We start from the raw sequence: 15,821 nt of genomic DNA, 5'->3' as shown, positions 1-15,821 counted from the left end.
CTCCTGCTGTGGTTAACGTGTGTATCAGGTGAGCCTCCTGCTGTGGTTAACGGTGTATCAGGTGAGCCTCCTGCTGTGGTTAGCGGTGCTACAGTACGTACTGAACACTAAAAACTCTCTAACTGGATTGTGTAGGAGTTTAAAGTGTTAATCTCAATCTCACTGGATTATACACAATACAGACCAGGGAGCAGAGAGGACAGAACAAACCCCCAGGATTCATCTGCATTCCTCACACACAGCAGATTACAGCTCAGAGCAAAGTTGTTTTCAATGAGGGATGTGGAGGCAGGTTTGAAAGGTTAGATGAAATATGTACATTATCATAAACCTTTGGAGAATAGGGGAAGAGGCCACATAAGTGGCCAGAACGTACTGCTGGGATGATCAACTGACTTCATTGAAAACAGTTGATTTGGAGTAAAAGAAAATCAGACTGGCATCTTTTGGGTGTTTGGCCATTTGGGAGCACTTGGATGAGGGTTGTGATTGGGTTTCAACCCAAGTGGGCATGAAGAGCAAGGCAGAATAACACCAAACACACACACACAAGCATGCACACATACAGAAGACACTTTCTCTCTCTCACACACACACAGTCAGAAGACAGCATGTTATAAATGGCTGGCAGATGTCACCATGGTGTTACAGTTGTGTAATTCTTATGTGAAACACTGTCCTTCTACTTGTCTAACACTTAGATGGGTACTTGAACCAAATGAATGCAGTTTAGACTCCCTTGTACATCCAAATGTTTAGATAATAGCTTAGGGCTGGTATGATCCGTAGGGCTGACTAGTGATGACAGTAACAGGATATACTGTACATATGATCACAGTGAGGGGTGGGTCAATAAGTTAGGGTAACACTGGGTGTGTTGAGAGTACCACAGGAAATGACATCACAATTACACAGGTGACAGTTACGTGCATGGCATACCTGTGGTGTAGGGTTCACTGTTGTTCTGCCCACAGTTCCTCATCTTGACCGGAGACAGGCAGAGAGGCTTGACCACCTTGTGAGTCCCTTCACACCAGTAGGAGGTGCAGAGAGCCAGGATGGACAGGGCCAGAGCCAGAGTGGTCAGGGTCAGGGACAGCAGGGAGCGGGACCGACGAGACATGTTCTCCAACATGGCCACACCAGGAGGAGGGGAGAGGGTAAGAGAAGGTCAAGAAGGAGGGATATGGCAGGAGGAGAGGAAGTGTGTAGAGACTCAGGGCTGGGGAAGGAGAAGAAGAGGATGAAGAAAGACAGATGGACAAACGGAGGAAGATGGGATATAAGTATCAAAAGCAGTATGTGAGGATGAAGTTGTTGTTGGTGATGTAGAGGATGATGAAGAAGATGACAGTTCTGGTGATAGATTGAAATCAGTGAAAGAGAGTTTCAAAAAGAAAGAACAGAGTAAAAAAACAAGAGAAGATAAAAACAATGTGGAGAAAAGATGAGAAAATGGGGACAAAGGGAAAGTAAGAATAGAGAGAGAAGGGGAAAGAGAGTCGGATAAGATTCTGTCAAGGTAAAAGAGGGATGGAAAATAAGAGATGGACAGAATGGACAAATGAACAGAGAGGGGTCACACAAGGAGAAAAGAAAGGGATGGAAGGAGGACATGTCTGTCCAACCAGGACTGAAGGTTTATGCTGTTATATATCCCTAGGGCTCTTCACTCTTAACCATTCAACAGTAATGGGAGTCAATAGATCCCTAGTCCCTAGCCGCCTTTCATCATAAACCTTAGAGAGCTATCGGATACGCTATCTAGATCTCTGTCGCCTAACTTTTCACTCTAGTCCTACAGTGAGTTTTGATCATACAGAGTTGATACAGATACTATCAGATCCAGCCGTAAAACGTATCATCAAATGGAGAGATTATTGGAATACATTTTGCTTTGGCGTACAAGTGTTTTCCATATGATCACATTTTAGGGCAGATACAGTATATCTTACTCACAGTAATGCTCAGGGTGACGGGTCGTACAGGTCCAAGAGTTCATAGTGTGTTTGCATATGGTTCTGGAGGTATTAGTAATCCATAACGTTCTGTGACCTGCACCCCGTTATTAACTTTCTACTTCCTGATTAAGAGGTTCTGGCCTGCCTCTACCTCTCACAGCATCATCCTCACGACTTAAAGTAGAGGATGAAAAAGATGGAAGGAATCAAATGTACAGATTGCTTTTTTTAAATGAAATCATTAGTTAAACCTCTGATCTAAATCATTTTTCTGGTATTCCATGTTAATCTGCTCTAATCTGTTTGTGTTAGGTGTGTTAGAGTGTGAAACCCACTCTGGCTCTCTCTCTTGGTCTCTCTCTCACACTGTTTTGCGATCCCTGCAATGTTAACACAGGACAGATTAACCAGTTAGTATGACTGCCGATCACTGTAATACCACTAGAATCTTCAAGTCAGTCTCAGTGGGAAGTATGGGTGCTGAGTGTGCTGCAGGACCCTGTGAAAAATCAGACTAAAAAAAAAGTTGAATAAAATAGTACTAGTTTTACTAGTTCTGTATTAGTGGACTGATATAGCCGCCTGTAACGCAGGCAAAAACCCGCACCCCCAAACTACTTCTTGCGGCTATGTCTGGTGAAAAACGCTTCAGATTTGCAGGTATTGTTTACATAGGCCACTATATTAAAGTTTAATACCCAACACATTCTGCAGCAGTCAATAAACTGAAATTCATTGGCATAACAAATGGGCAATGAATCAACAATAAACTGAAAACCATTGACATAACAAATGGGCAATGAATCAACAATAAACTGAAATCCATTGACATAACAAATGGGCAATGAATCAACAATAAACTGAAAACCATTGACATAACAAATGGGCAATGAATCAACAATAAACTGAAAACCATTGGCATTACAAATGGGCAATGAATCAACAATAAACTGAAAACCATTGGCATTACAAATGGGCAATGAATCAACAATAAACTGAAAACCATTGGCATTACAAATGCGCAATGAATCAACAATAAACTGAAAACCATTGGCATTACAAATGGGCAATGAATCAACAATAAACTGAAAACCATTGGCATAACAAATGGGCAATTAATCAACCATAAAAAATGCTAAACACAAAATGACCTACAGTACGTTCCTTCCCATCCTCTTTCGTATTTCTCCTCAGTCCTCTCCGATATGGAGACATTCATGTTGACCAAGCAATAACTTTTGTCATCCCTGGTTTAACCAAAGTACTCTGCACTACTCCTCTCTCTAATACCACTTTGTCAGAATGATCAGTTATGACCCTTACCTCTCCAGCCAGATGCTCCTCTCTCTATCCTCCTTTCCCACTCTCTCTCATGCTCCAGGACGAATGTGAGTCCCCCGCCACACTCCTCCTTTTTCTGTCTTTCTTGGGAATTTGTGTCACAGACCCATCCCAAATCCATGTAATCCCTCTAAGTCCATCTGTTACTGTACTTTCTCCCATATCAGTCTCCCTCCCTCCCTAGTACCCCCTCTACTTTCTTGACTAACCTCAACTCAACTTTCACCCACTCTTGGCACCATCCCATGTCATTACAGTGTTTGAATTGTTGCACTCATCTCAATCTGTGTGGGGTTATATTTAGTGTAAGTATCCTAGCCGGACAGGTTATGCCCCCTGTGCAAAGCCAAATCCTGACATTTTCCTATTAATGTCTATAATTGTCTGGAGACAACACAGGGGACAGAGTGGGTTTACTTTATATAGTCACAATTTATTTACATTGGGTTATGTACAGCAAAACAAACAAGAAATTAGCAATGACAACATTGGTTTAGGCAAGGAAGGAGTATAAACAATATTGTGTGTGTATGCGTTTGAACTGAAAAGGGCTAAAAACTGTTAACCCCAGGCTTGAGATTTACAGTAATGTAGAACAAGCTTCCCATCGCTGCCAAAACACTGAAAAACACAGAGGGTAAGAGTTACTCTTTTAGAAGAATAGGAAAGGGAGCACAAAACATCAGCTGAAGTATTTAGCGGGTATTTAATAGGGACGGTCAAGGCCATGGGTCAAGATGGGGTCAAATGGACACTAATAGCCTGACCCTTAGATCAGGAGAACTGTGCCTGATAAACCTTTAGCCTTTACTCAAGTGTTAACAGGTCTGAAGAGAATTAGATAGTAAGTCATATGTGATGCTGGCTCCATTATGCAGGCTTGCAATGAGCATAGTGGAGCTTCTGCCAAACATCTATACAGTTCCTTCTGATCTGTAAACACTGAAGGGGTAGCCTTGGGCTAGAGGATATTTTGTAACCAAATTCTCAGAATCACCTCACATCTTTTCTCACAGTCATGTGCATGCTATTACAGACACCTTAATGCATACTTTTAAATGTTATTATGATCTAAACATAAAACAAAAACATTTTCCTTGTTACTAGCCTCTCAATGGCTAATACATAGCATCAGCAATCCAGGGTTTATATACATCCTTGGTGAATAATCCAGGCCTGTATTGACATAACACATACAGTAGTGTACTGGCCCCAGGGAACAGTAGTCACTGTGAAGATAAGAACAGCTCCATCTCACAGGGAACTGCTCACTCAGACCTCCCTCCGGTGGTCAACTAACTTACCACAGGACAAATAGATAATAGAAAAACTGCATTTCCCAAGGCCTCCAGAAATGATTTCAAATGAAAAGTACTCACTTCAAACAGGACTCCTACTTCCTGATCAGGCGAGGGAGAGAATGACTGGTTGACGTAAATGAACTGTGTGGAGAGAGAGATTTTTAAAAATGGTTTATTATCTATTTCACTTGCCAATAAAGCCAATTGTGTGTGTGTGTGTGTGTGTGTGTGTGTGTGTGTGTGTGTGTGTGTGTGTGTGTGTGTGTGTGTGTGTGTGTGTGTGTGAGAGAGAGAGAGTGAGAGATGAGAGCAATGGGTGTTTAGAATCATTGAACAAGCTGACACACTATAGTCCCAGATCAAAGGCCATAGTGGGTGCATATCAAGGGGCCAGGATGCTTTCTCCAGTTCATACCTCAGTCACAGACAGAAGGGGTAGTCCAGACATGTCACAGGGGCTATAAAGCTGAAGCATCCGTTAAGAACGGTCAAACAGGGAAATGGTTCCAATCGTTTTTCCACAAGTCATTTCTCATAGGGGATTTTTAGAAACACTTAAATGAAGGGCTGCATTTCATGTAGGCTTACCCCGGCATGACACTTTAATAACCATGTCAATATCTCTCAGACAAGGTTACTTTTATCAATATATTCACCTCTATTTATCCTCAGATTCTAATATGCTAATTAGCATCAGACTAGGCACCCTGCAAGACTACAAATCCCTGCACGCTTCTGCACGGCATCTCTAGCTGGCACCTTTGCTAACAGGTACATTTTAAAAAATGTTGCCAATTTATTAATTACAACATTTAGCTAGCATTAGATGGTTAAGAATCTCTGGATTAACTTTTGACTCAATTCAGGACTCGTAGTTCTTTATAATAGCCACATTAGCAGATGATTGGCATTTCATTTGTTGGGGGGTAAATACAGGCGAATATATTGATAAAAGTCACCTTGTCCGAGAGAAGTTTACAAGGTTATCAAAACGTCACACCAGAGTAAGCCTACACAAAACACAGTTTTTATTTTAAGAGTTTCCAAACTCCCCTATGGGAATAATGAATGGTGGAAAAACAATTGGAACCATTTCCCTGTTTGACCGCTAGGTTTTATGGGTATAATGACTCATACTGTGATACTCTATAGGATCGTGCTAGGCTTTATTTGCTCCCACTGTAAAATGACATAGATGAACCATCTTAGGTTAGTTCTAAATATCTTTGCCTCCTTGGTGCATATAGCAGAGGTATCACCTGTCCACTTCCTCTAGCTGAAGGGAACGAGGCAAGAGACAACTATTGAGAAGCACGCACACAAAACTCACCAGCTGTTCATTGGCCTCCATCTTGAGGAATCGAGAGATGAATTGAGAGAGTGATTGCACTGTCCTCCCTTTCTCTACTGACCATTTTTTTGTCTTCATGATGGGTGTGTCTCCTACTGCCTTCAACAACACATCAACTTGGGAGAGGAGGATGAAGGGAGAATGAGAGAGAGACAGAATACATGTATATTTTGTATAGCATAACAATAGACTGCTAGATTAAAGTTAATGCCCTGATCTGTGTTATCAAATTTTATTGGTCACATACACATGGTTAGCAGATGTTATTGCGAGTGTAGCGAAATGCTTGTGCGTCTAGTTGACAGTGCAGTAATATCTAACATGTAATCTAACAATTCCACAAGAATGACCTAATAGACTCTAAGTAAAGGAATGGAGTAAGAATATCTAATATAATATAAACATATGGGGCAGCAGGGTGACCTAGTGGTTAGAGCATTGGACTTGTAATCGGAAGGTTGCAAGTTCAAACACCCGAGCTGACAAGGTACAAATCTGTTGTTCTGCCCCTGAACAGGCAGTTAACCCACTGTTCCTAGGCCGTCATTGAAAATAAGAATTTGTTCTTAACCGACTTGCCTGGTTAAATAAAGATATTAAAATATAAATACATGGATGGGCAATGACAGAGCGGCATAGGCAAGATGCAATAGATGGTATACAATATATACATTTGAGATGAGTGATGCAAGATATGTAAATATTATTAAAGTGGCATTATTAAAGTGATCGATGTATTAGCTACATTAACTAACCAGCTATGTTATAGTCAGCTGGAAAAATCTTGGACTGTGAAATCATTATAGCCTTGATCACCGTAGCGTCTGAACATTGATTTTGGCATGTTCAATGTTTGATGCAGTAAGAAATCAAAATAATGTCTCAGCCCTAAAAAAACAAACATTTTGTATAATGTGTTCAATTATGAGGTAAACATAGTTTGAAATGCAAGCTAAACGTGAACCATTCAGCCAGCGCCCGCCCTACTTAAAATGTATGAACATCCCTGACCATCGATTTGCTGTTTACAAAATTGTTTCAATTATATTGACTGAGACAACGGTCAATCGACCTCTTCCGGGTCACGTTTGCTTGTAAACAGAAAGCACGATATCTTACTGTAAATGTAACTGTGAGTCAAACAGTCGCTCATAATTTACTTTTTTTCTTCTCGTCTGCCGTCCCCGAGTCTTCTGTAGGCTGTTGTGGGGTTGAAGGCTCATCTTTTTGCGTTTCTGTGGGAGACTCTGCGTTGTCAGACATCCTCAGCAGTCCTTATCATGAGTGTGTGCACTAGATTCTGACGCGCACTCGTTATGGGGAAAACGCTGCATGCTATTTGCCGAAACCAATGTCAATGCGTCTCATTCGATTGGTGTATTTGATGTTGGGGCGTTTTAGTGTAATTTGTGAACAGTGGTCGTAGTAGAAAGTTGATCTCGTGGTTTTTCCATCTATTCATGAATTATTGAGGTGTGCTGTGCATGCAATTATCGCTGTCTTTGTTTAGCCAATATATTTTACAGCTTGATCTAGCAATCAATGTCTTATTATATGACAGTCTCGGTATTTAATTTCATATGCTGAATGTTGGCTGTGTACTGTATGTGTAACCTCATTTACTCTGTCATAAATCTAAAATGTTCCTAGATTTTGCTAATAAGGAGGGGGTGTCAACTGTCCGGTAGCTGTAGAAAGTTGGACCTTCAAGTTCAACCATTCCACATGTCAACAGTACGTTTGATCCTTTTGCCTTTTCTTTACCAATTGAATGCGTATTTACTGTCTTTTGATAGGCATTCCTGGACATTCATTCCTTTAAAATTGACATTCATTGAAAACATTACAGTGAAATATCAAAATCTGCAATATCTAATGTAACGTAAACTCGTACATCGCCTTGGTCCGTACAATTGCCCTTATTTTAGCGCCCAAAAACATACTTCCAGACCAACTGTAATGTCAATACCATTGTAAAGCACAATTTCTCCCCTTTCCAACAGAATCAATTATATGACATAAACGCTGCCCGTTTCTGCATAATTCAAACAGGCAATGAGCCCGTCGGGTCTTTTAAAAATGGCTGGTGGGGATGCGAAACTAATGCGTGATAGTGAAAAGGAGAGATGTTGTGTGGAAAAATGTGGATTCACCCCCCCCCCACCCCAGGCACCCCGTGTTCTGGGCATCCCCCCAAAAGTGACAGAGCCCTAAAGGCCTGGGTCCCACGGTGCCTGAGCTGGGGGCTTGGGACCTGACAGCCCACGCCAAGACCAAGTTCACCATGATGATAGAGCCAGTGGAGAAGGAGCTCAAAACCCTGGGAGATCCCAAGATAGCCATCCTCTGTGGGATAGGGACACAGGCCTGCATCGCGGTGAGACCACAGGGTCAGATATGACTGGAATTGGTCCCTAAGCTCAGATCTGTGATCAGTTTTCCCTACCCTACCTGAATCTGGAGCCTTGTTCAGACTGACCCTTGGGAACAAGTTCATAATTAATTGAGTTTACTGTAAATAGAGCTTATCTATCTGTTCTTCTCCCACTAATTAGTGCACAACCTTTGACCTGCTGGAGAAGGGTATCGTGGCTGATGCCGTCTCGTCCAGAAGGTACTACTGTGTTCCTTACTATTTCTCTTCAATATGACAATACTGTTTTTCTTCAATGACATAATATGATGCTCACATTTTCACTGGTTAAACATTTCTGGTGCTGAGAGATTCTTTTCCCTTCTCTATTTCCATCTCCAGTCAGACAGACCGGTTGTTTGCCCTGTCCCGGTTGAGGCAGAGTGGAGCCTTCCTGACCACCACAGAGGCCATCCTACTACAGCTAGTGCAAGATGCCAAACACCCCAACTTTAGAGAGGTACTGTACCATGTGACCTCCACCTTTCAGAATACACACAATGCCTATTGTCTTATCTGTTAGTGTTGTGATTACACTCAGCCTGTTACATGGTAATTAAATAGGTTATTACACAAGTTGTTGCTCTTGTATAAGCCTATGTATTGTAAATAGTGTCCAGCAGTGGATGAATCTGAAATGTTCATGAGATGGTGTTTCCCTCCTCCAGAAGCTGTTGGTCCAGCCGTCCCCTGACACAGCCTTGCTGGCCTTCTTCAGCTCTCTGTAGAGAAGACAAGCTCCTTCTTGTTGTCTGTGAAATCATCTGAAACACTGTGTGAACACAAGTACGGAAATGAACCCATGCTGCTGTTTTCCATGACTGCTGAATGTTGATCATCTTTGAAATGGGGGGGTAAATGGAGAAGGGAGCGTATATAGGAGCCATTTGATGACATCATATTACTGTTGTGAGTTTTGCTTTGCTCTGTGTATGCTGGTAGGCTTACATCTTTCCTACTCCAAATCACATTTTATTTGTCACTTGCTTGGTAAATAACAGGTATAGACTAATAGTGAAATGTTTTCTTAAGGGCCCTTCCCAACAATGCAGAGAGATTTTTTTTTTGAAATAGTAGAACAATAATAACGAAAGGTAATAATACATAATGAGTAATAATAACTTGGCTATATACACAGGGTACCGGTACTGAATCCATGGTGCATCGGTACTGCTTGCCGTACGGTAGCAGAGAGAACAGTCTGACTTGGGGGGCTGGAGTCTTTGACCATATTTAGGGCTTTCCTCTGACACTTCCACTCCACCTTCTACAGTCCACAGGGGAGAGATGAGACAGAGGACTAGGTAAAAGTTCATAAATGATCCTATAGACACTGAAATAAGGTCACTTTTGTATTTTCACTCTTAACACCCCTCGGAATGAAGGGGTGGTAATCTAATCCTAGAACTGTGGCAGCTTCCTCAAGCAGACGAGGGGTGTAGACAACCCTTCAGAGGAGGAGGAACAGAATCTGTGATGTCACAGAGGGGGAGGAGTGGATGACCTCATTCAGGGGCAGACTGAAAGGGAGGGGAAGTAAGAGAGGGAGAGAAAATGGAAGCAGTCTGCTATACATTTTTTTTCTCCACACACAAACTTTCAAAAAGAGAAAAGACGATAAGAGCCGATGACGATCAACCGATTGGGAATGAGAGCGAGAGATAAAGAAATAGGGAGGAATAACACTAACCTGACACTGAGTCTACTGCACAACTGATGAGAACATCAAATATTACGTATTTGAGGCCTTGAGGCCTTAATTGACCAAGGAGAGAAAGGTAAGTCAATCACTCTTACTCCTAACTAAACAGAAAACTATGAAAAAAACACTTGAAGTCAGTCTCTATAGTGAGTGTTATAGTTCAATTGAAACACAACATGTGAAATGTAAACAACACCATCTAAAACTGCAGTGATGACGACAGTATTGCATTACTGTGGTGAGTCTTACTGTAATGTTGTTCTATAGAACTGTTCTTATACATGTTATATTCTACAGCAGGTGGGCACTTCTGGTCCTGGAGGGTTGCAGTGTGTGCAGGCTTTTATTCCAACCCTCAGAGCCCTGACAGAGAGAGAGAGAGCATGTCTTCTAACTTGGACTCCAGTCTAACCAGCATAGACTGGCTCCCCCAGCTGGGAATCAGCTCACTGCGATCAGGAAGAGAGGAGGAGAAGAGGGGGAGAGAAAGAAAGAGAGAGGGAGGGAGAGAAGTGATCTTTCTCCATCCATCCCTGTCCCCTTTCCTTCCTCTGGATCCAAAGCCAAGCCCCCTCACAGCTATGCCACCCTCATCGCCATGGCGATAGGTGCTGCCCCCGGCAGGAAGTTGAGTTTGAATGACATCTACATGTGGATCAGTGACATGTTCCCCTACTACAGCAGATCTGCCAGGGGATGGAAGGTGCAGTAATCAGAATTACTCCAAACTCTCCATGTGCAAACTGTCCAAAGTCCATTATCCAAAATGATTGTGTTACTGCAATACATGTTCATGCTTATTTTGCCTCCCAGAACTCCATACGCCATAACCTGTCCCTCAATAAATGCTTCCGGAAGGTTCCTCGACCCCAAAGTGACCCTGGGAAGGTGAGTTATTCTAAAAACATTCAAACAGGGCCAGTGAATGTTTCAAACGGCCACAATGTTGCCACGTGAAGACATTAGGGGCCAGTGCACTCAGTGATCCACTGTTTTCTGTGAAATACGATGCATAGGCTAGAAATAGATAAAAGTATGATATTTCAAAATATACTGAATATATTAGTTTCATACTTTTTGGTACTTTTGAAGTAATACTTATAAATTGTGAGAACCCTCCACCTCTTGTGTTTCCAGGGTTCCTATTGGATGATGGACGGCCCCTCCGAGCCCAATCCGCTGAAAGGAACCAAGCGTCCGTATCCAGCTGAAGAGGAGGAGGGGTCCATCCAGGTCCCCAATGTCTCAGTGATGCAGGCAGAGAAACAGCATTCACCTCAGACAGACCATTATAGGTCTTTAGCATCTCCACAGACAGACCATTATAGGCCTTTAGCATCTCCACAGACAGACCATTATAGGTCTTTAGCATCTCCACAGACAGACCAGTATAGGTCTTTAGCATCTCCACAGACAGACCAGTATAGGTCTTTAGCATCTCCACAGACAGACCATTATAGGTCTTTGGCATCTCCACAGACAGACCATTATAGTTCTTTAGAATCGCCACAGGAACCCAGTCAACAACTATCCACCCCACCATGCAAGGTAGAGTAAGTTCAGTCCCAACAAATGTATCCAGTAGATTGATCATGGGTTTTATAACCAAATAATAAGCTGTTGTTGTCTATCACCTTGGTTCCACAGCAACGGCCACCCTATATGCAGTCCCCTGTCTCCTCTCTCCCTGTCCCCCATGATACTGTCTCCCCATCTACTGCCTCTGCTACTCTCCCCTCTATTTCTATCCCTCACTCTCTCCCCTCTCTTTCTGTCCCTCACTCTCTCCCCTCTCTTTCTGTTCCTCATTCTCTCCCCTCTCTTTCTATCCCTCATTCTCTCTCCTCTCTTTCTGTCCCTCACTCTCTCTCCTCTCTTTCTGTCCCTCACTCTCTCCCCTCTCTTTCTGTTCCTCATTCTCTCCCCTCTCTTTCTATCCCTCATTCTCTCTCTCTTTCTGTCCCCCACCCGCTCCCCTCTCTTTCTGTTCCTCATTCTCTCCCCTCTCTTTCTATCCCTCATTCTCTCTCCTCTCTTTCTGTCCCTCACTCTCTCACCTCTCTTTCTGTTCCTCATTCTCTCTCCTCTATTTCTGTCCCTCACTCTCTCACCTCTCTTTCTGTTCCTCATTCTCTCCCCTCTCTTTCTGTCCCTCACTCTCTCCCCTCTCTTTCTGTTCCTCATTCTCTCCCCTCTCTTTCTGTCCCTCATTCTCTCCCCTCTCTTTCTGTCCCTCACTCTACTGTCCCCTCTTCTGTCTCCCCTCAAAGTCTCCCTCCTTCTGTTCCCTCTCTTTCTGTCCCATCTCTTTCTGTTGCCCCCACCTACGCCTCGTCACACTCCTGTGATCCCCTTCTCCGTTTCACCTTCTCTGATCTGAACCTGCCAGACCTCTACACCTCCTTCCAGTCCCTCGGCAGAAGCGTCAGGGAGAGAGTGGCCTCGCAATGTACGTTCTCTCTCACTTTCTAAATGAGTGCTTTTATACATATCGGTCTGTGCTGTCAAGAGAATCTGTGTATGTGAATGTTTAACTCTCTCTCTCTCTCTCTCTCTCTCTGTAGCGGACGTGGGTCCATTATTTGTGTTGACCAATGACAGTACCCCACTGCACACCCCAACCCTCCCCCCTTTCTCCCCTCACCTTGTACCCCCTGTAGCACCCGGGCCTCCTCCTGAGGCAGACAGACTGTCTCACAGCAGTGGTGATTATAACAACTCAACACCTGAACACCTTAGTACTTCAAAAACCTATTCAACTGTGCCTGTAGGTTTGTCACTGCACTGTGTGAATATGATATGGTAACTAACTCTTTGACAACCTATACCACCTCTCTCTCTGTTTGTCTCTGTAGTGGTGCCAGCAGACTGGTTCAGTACTACAGACACTCTGAAGGAGAGCTTTAGGGTCGCCAGCAGTCTGGACTGGGCCAACATTGACCTCACTAGCCACCCAGGTCCCTTAACAAACTACATGATAATTATAGATCAATGCTACCCATTGTTTCTACATTGACAAAAATAGTTATCACATTGACAATATTCCTCTTTCTCCCCACTGTTTGTTTTTTCCCCTCCTCCAGACCTCCTGGAGAGCATGCGCCAGGCCGAGCTCTGTGATTGGGCGCTGGAGCCGACACTCTTCACTTCGCTCTGTGATTCATTAAACCGTTTCTTCACTCAGAAGGGCCTAATTGGCTCGTCCTCTGGTAACAACTCCCCATTGGCCCATGGTGCCCCTCAATCTCTGCTCCTCCCACCCCTTACTCACAACACCCCCACCCTGGCCAGCCTGACCCACCCCTCTCCCCTGGCCTATCCCCCTCGGGTCCCCCCTTCCAGCAGTGGGCAGCCTCCCAGGAGTCCCCTCCACCCCCAAACTCAGGTTGTACAGAGGCCCCACCTGACCCAAAATGAAGCCCTTCAGGCCAATGGTGAGACCTCAGCCACTTTTCTAAACTATTGACAGTATTTTAGCTCTACATCTTCCAGTACACAGCAGTAGTGTTTTGGCAAGAATTTCATTACAAAGCCTTTTTTTTATATACAAAAAGTTATATTTTCTACCAGTGTAAAGCTTTGCTTCGCTCAATGGTACATGTTGGGATTATTTAGTCAAATATACTATCACGCTGATGTTATCAAATGGCTTCCTCTCCTTGCCCTCATTACCACTAATGTAACAGGGACAGAGCTGGGTTGGGTTGGTAAGGTAGAAAGTCCACCCCAGTCACATCACATAGTGAAGGAGATGAGGAAACAGGAAGTGTTAATAGGGAAGTGGACATTAAACTGCTTTGAAAGGGACTTGAGTTGCTCTCCTTGTAATAGTTTGAGGTCTGTGCAGTAGTTTCCTAATCAACAAAGGAGGCTTATATTGTCTTCTCTCCACTCTCTCACACAGCTGGGATCCAACTTCAACCTAAACCCCGTCCCCCTATGAAACATCTCCATAACAACAGCGAGGAGATCCAAGATGACTTTGACTGGGACTCTCTGATCGCCTGAATTGAATTCTGTTTGCCCCACGATTCCATTCAGGAAGTCTACTGGATCAGTGTTGCCTGCCGGCACAGATCTAGGATCAGCTTACCCTCCCCAAAACAAACCTGGACCACTGGGAGGAAACAACCAAAACTGAACATCTAGGGGAAACGTCCTCCTACTCCGAGGGGCCTCCCATACGAAACACTACACCCTATATTCAGCTGCCTCACCACACACGCTACTCTTGCCAGTGAGGATGGTCATTGATACTGCATTCAGTCATAATGTATTGCTATAGTGAAATGGTTGAAAGGTTTTTGGTTCCTACTTATTTTCTGCAATTGTATCCCTATCTGGAAGTCTTCACAGAAGCTTCTGGACATGCATATATCCTCCAACTGACAGAGAAGACTTCATATGTTAATAACATAACACAACAGTTCCTCCATCCAACAGCATTGGAACATCAAACACACAGTACACCAGACAGACAGATTTAACGTAAGGAAACATACCCTTTGTGGATTTGTTTTATTTCTTACATTTCTTCTTTTTTTTTTTCATTTTACTTTTCAAATGTGAATGTTCACAGTTAACACCACACAAAATGTGACCTTTCCCAATAAAAGAGATATTTTAGTTTATATAAAATAACAATCAATTCATCAAACTAAATGAAAAGAAACAACATGTCATCAAGTCCCCTGTTGTTTAAAGTTCGTTCATTGAATTGTCTCTTTAAAAGAAGCATCTGCAGCTCTCCCCCCGTAGGAACGAGGATCAGAAAGGACAGGGTCCCCCCGTAGGAACGAGGGTCAGAAAGGACAGGGTCCCCCCGTAGGAACGAGGGTCAGAAAGGACAGGGTCCCCCCGTAGGAACGAGGGTCAGAAAGGACAGGGTCCCCCCGTAGGAACGAGGGTCAGAAAGGACAGGGTCCCCCGTAGGAACGAGGGTCAGAAAGGACAGGGTCCCCCCGTAGGAACGAGGGTCAGAAAGGACAGGGTCCCCCCGTAGGAACGAGGGTCAGAAAGGACAGGGTCCCCCCGTAGGAACGAGGGTCAGAAAGGACAGGGTCCCCCGTAGGACGAGGGTCAGAAGGACAGGGTCCCCGTAGGAACGAGGGTCAGAAAGGACAGGGTCCCCCCGTAGGAACGAGGGTCAGAAAGGACAGGGTCCCCCCGTAGGAACGAGGGTCAGAAAGGACAGGGTCCCCCCGTAGGAACGAGGGTCAGAAAGGACAGGGTCCCCCGTAGGAACGAGGGTCAGAAAGGACAGGGTCCAGTCATGTTGAGACACCTGGAGACGAGACATTCTGTATGAAAGAGTGAGAAAGACTAATGCTTCTGATTAATACAAAACTTTTGTGAAATAAAATTGGCAGAAAAATGTGATCCTTATAATACCTCATTTGAAATCCCAACATTACATAGCATTGATACAAGTGACAATTTTTAAAAACAAAAATAATAGATTTGTATCTTGCTGAAATAAGCGAGGACGCAGGATGAATGGAGACACATTCACACACACACACACACACTCTTCCACACAACACATTTACAAAACACATTCCATCTCTCCTCAACCAATTCAATAGTTGCCTTCTTGTTTTCCATGACAATCACTAACAAAAAATAAGCATTTGATTTTATGGCATAATTGCTTCATTTTTCCCCACTTGTTTATTCATTCCCAGGAGCGGAAAAAATTATCAATAAATTATATTAAACATTAAATAAAAAATAGAACAGCTATTGAATGATT

At 43.5% G+C, this 15,821-nt stretch overlaps 4 protein-coding genes across 49 annotated transcripts in view; 2 read left to right on the top strand and 2 right to left on the bottom strand.

The window, feature by feature from the left end:
• LOC127914264 (germ cell-specific gene 1-like protein) overlaps positions 1–1,135 on the bottom strand; it is a 27,601-nt gene extending 26,466 nt beyond the window's left edge. Inside the window, exon 1 of the mRNA XM_052489270.1 lies at positions 989–1,135. Coding sequence (XP_052345230.1) covers positions 989–1,135 — 147 coding nt within the window. The remainder of the gene's footprint in view (positions 1–988) is intronic.
• Positions 1,136–3,714: 2,579 nt separating this feature from the next.
• LOC118374050 (ubiquitin-like protein ATG12) lies at positions 3,715–7,282 on the bottom strand. Of its 2 annotated transcripts, none has more exons than XM_052489258.1 (4): positions 7,115–7,282; positions 5,934–6,070; positions 4,682–4,744; positions 3,715–3,923 (listed from the first exon to the last, which is right to left on the bottom strand). In XM_052489258.1, the coding sequence occupies exons 1-4, from the start codon at positions 7,215–7,217 to the stop codon at positions 3,864–3,866; spliced, it is 363 nt and encodes a 120-aa protein (XP_052345218.1). In that variant the 5' UTR covers positions 7,218–7,282; the 3' UTR covers positions 3,715–3,863. The 2 variants fall into 2 exon arrangements, with proteins under 2 accessions (XP_052345218.1, XP_052345219.1); XM_052489259.1 differs by having other exon boundaries at positions 7,074–7,223.
• Positions 7,283–7,679: 397 nt separating this feature from the next.
• On the top strand, positions 7,680–9,095 carry LOC118374047 (isochorismatase domain-containing protein 2-like). The gene is made up of 5 exons (XM_052489269.1): positions 7,680–7,688; positions 8,161–8,331; positions 8,510–8,568; positions 8,710–8,827; positions 9,036–9,095. The coding sequence occupies exons 1-5, from the start codon at positions 7,680–7,682 to the stop codon at positions 9,093–9,095; spliced, it is 417 nt and encodes a 138-aa protein (XP_052345229.1).
• A 771-nt stretch (positions 9,096–9,866) lies between these two features.
• Positions 9,867–15,811, top strand: LOC127906106 (forkhead box protein J2-like). 45 transcript variants are annotated; one of them, XM_052489204.1, is made up of 11 exons: positions 9,867–10,145; positions 10,367–10,772; positions 10,883–10,957; positions 11,207–11,617; positions 11,717–12,518; positions 12,634–12,774; positions 12,925–13,026; positions 13,153–13,503; positions 13,974–14,885; positions 14,990–15,024; positions 15,161–15,811. In XM_052489204.1, the coding sequence occupies exons 2-9, from the start codon at positions 10,668–10,670 to the stop codon at positions 14,075–14,077; spliced, it is 2,091 nt and encodes a 696-aa protein (XP_052345164.1). In that variant the 5' UTR covers positions 9,867–10,145; positions 10,367–10,667; the 3' UTR covers positions 14,078–14,885; positions 14,990–15,024; positions 15,161–15,811. The 45 variants fall into 45 exon arrangements, with proteins under 45 accessions (XP_052345164.1, XP_052345145.1, XP_052345163.1 ...); XM_052489185.1 differs by having other exon boundaries at positions 14,990–15,129; XM_052489203.1 differs by having other exon boundaries at positions 13,974–14,920.
• Positions 15,812–15,821: the final 10 nt, after the last annotated feature.

This window comes from Oncorhynchus keta, chromosome 31, assembly GCF_023373465.1.
Source record: "Oncorhynchus keta strain PuntledgeMale-10-30-2019 chromosome 31, Oket_V2, whole genome shotgun sequence".
Classification (NCBI taxonomy): Eukaryota; Metazoa; Chordata; class Actinopteri; order Salmoniformes; family Salmonidae; genus Oncorhynchus; species Oncorhynchus keta.
This window is presented reverse-complemented; position numbering and strand designations above follow the sequence as displayed.

Bases quoted from the DNA above. Each gene is read 5' to 3' on its own strand.
- LOC118374050 (XM_052489258.1), bottom strand. From the start codon at position 7,217: ATGTCTGACAACGCAGAGTCTCCCACAGAAACGCAAAAAGATGAGCCT. The intron at 4,745-5,933 runs GTGAGTTTTGTG...CTCTCCACACAG, and splicing joins TGGAGGCCAATGAACAGCTG to TTCATTTACGTCAACCAGTC. The intron at 3,924-4,681 runs GTGAGTACTTTT...TGTGTTTTTCAG, and splicing joins AAGTAGGAGTCCTGTTTGAA to TGTTTTGGCAGCGATGGGAA.
- LOC118374047 (XM_052489269.1), top strand. The intron at 8,332-8,509 runs GTGAGACCACAG...CCCACTAATTAG, and splicing joins GGACACAGGCCTGCATCGCG to TGCACAACCTTTGACCTGCT. The intron at 8,569-8,709 runs GTACTACTGTGT...TTCCATCTCCAG, and splicing joins GATGCCGTCTCGTCCAGAAG to TCAGACAGACCGGTTGTTTG.
- LOC127906106 (XM_052489170.1), top strand. From the start codon at position 10,668: ATGGCGATAGGTGCTGCCCCCGGCAGGAAGTTGAGTTTGAATGACATC. The intron at 13,027-13,152 runs GTCCCTTAACAA...CCCCTCCTCCAG, and splicing joins TGACCTCACTAGCCACCCAG to ACCTCCTGGAGAGCATGCGC. The intron at 13,504-13,973 runs GTGAGACCTCAG...TCTCTCACACAG, and splicing joins TGAAGCCCTTCAGGCCAATG to CTGGGATCCAACTTCAACCT.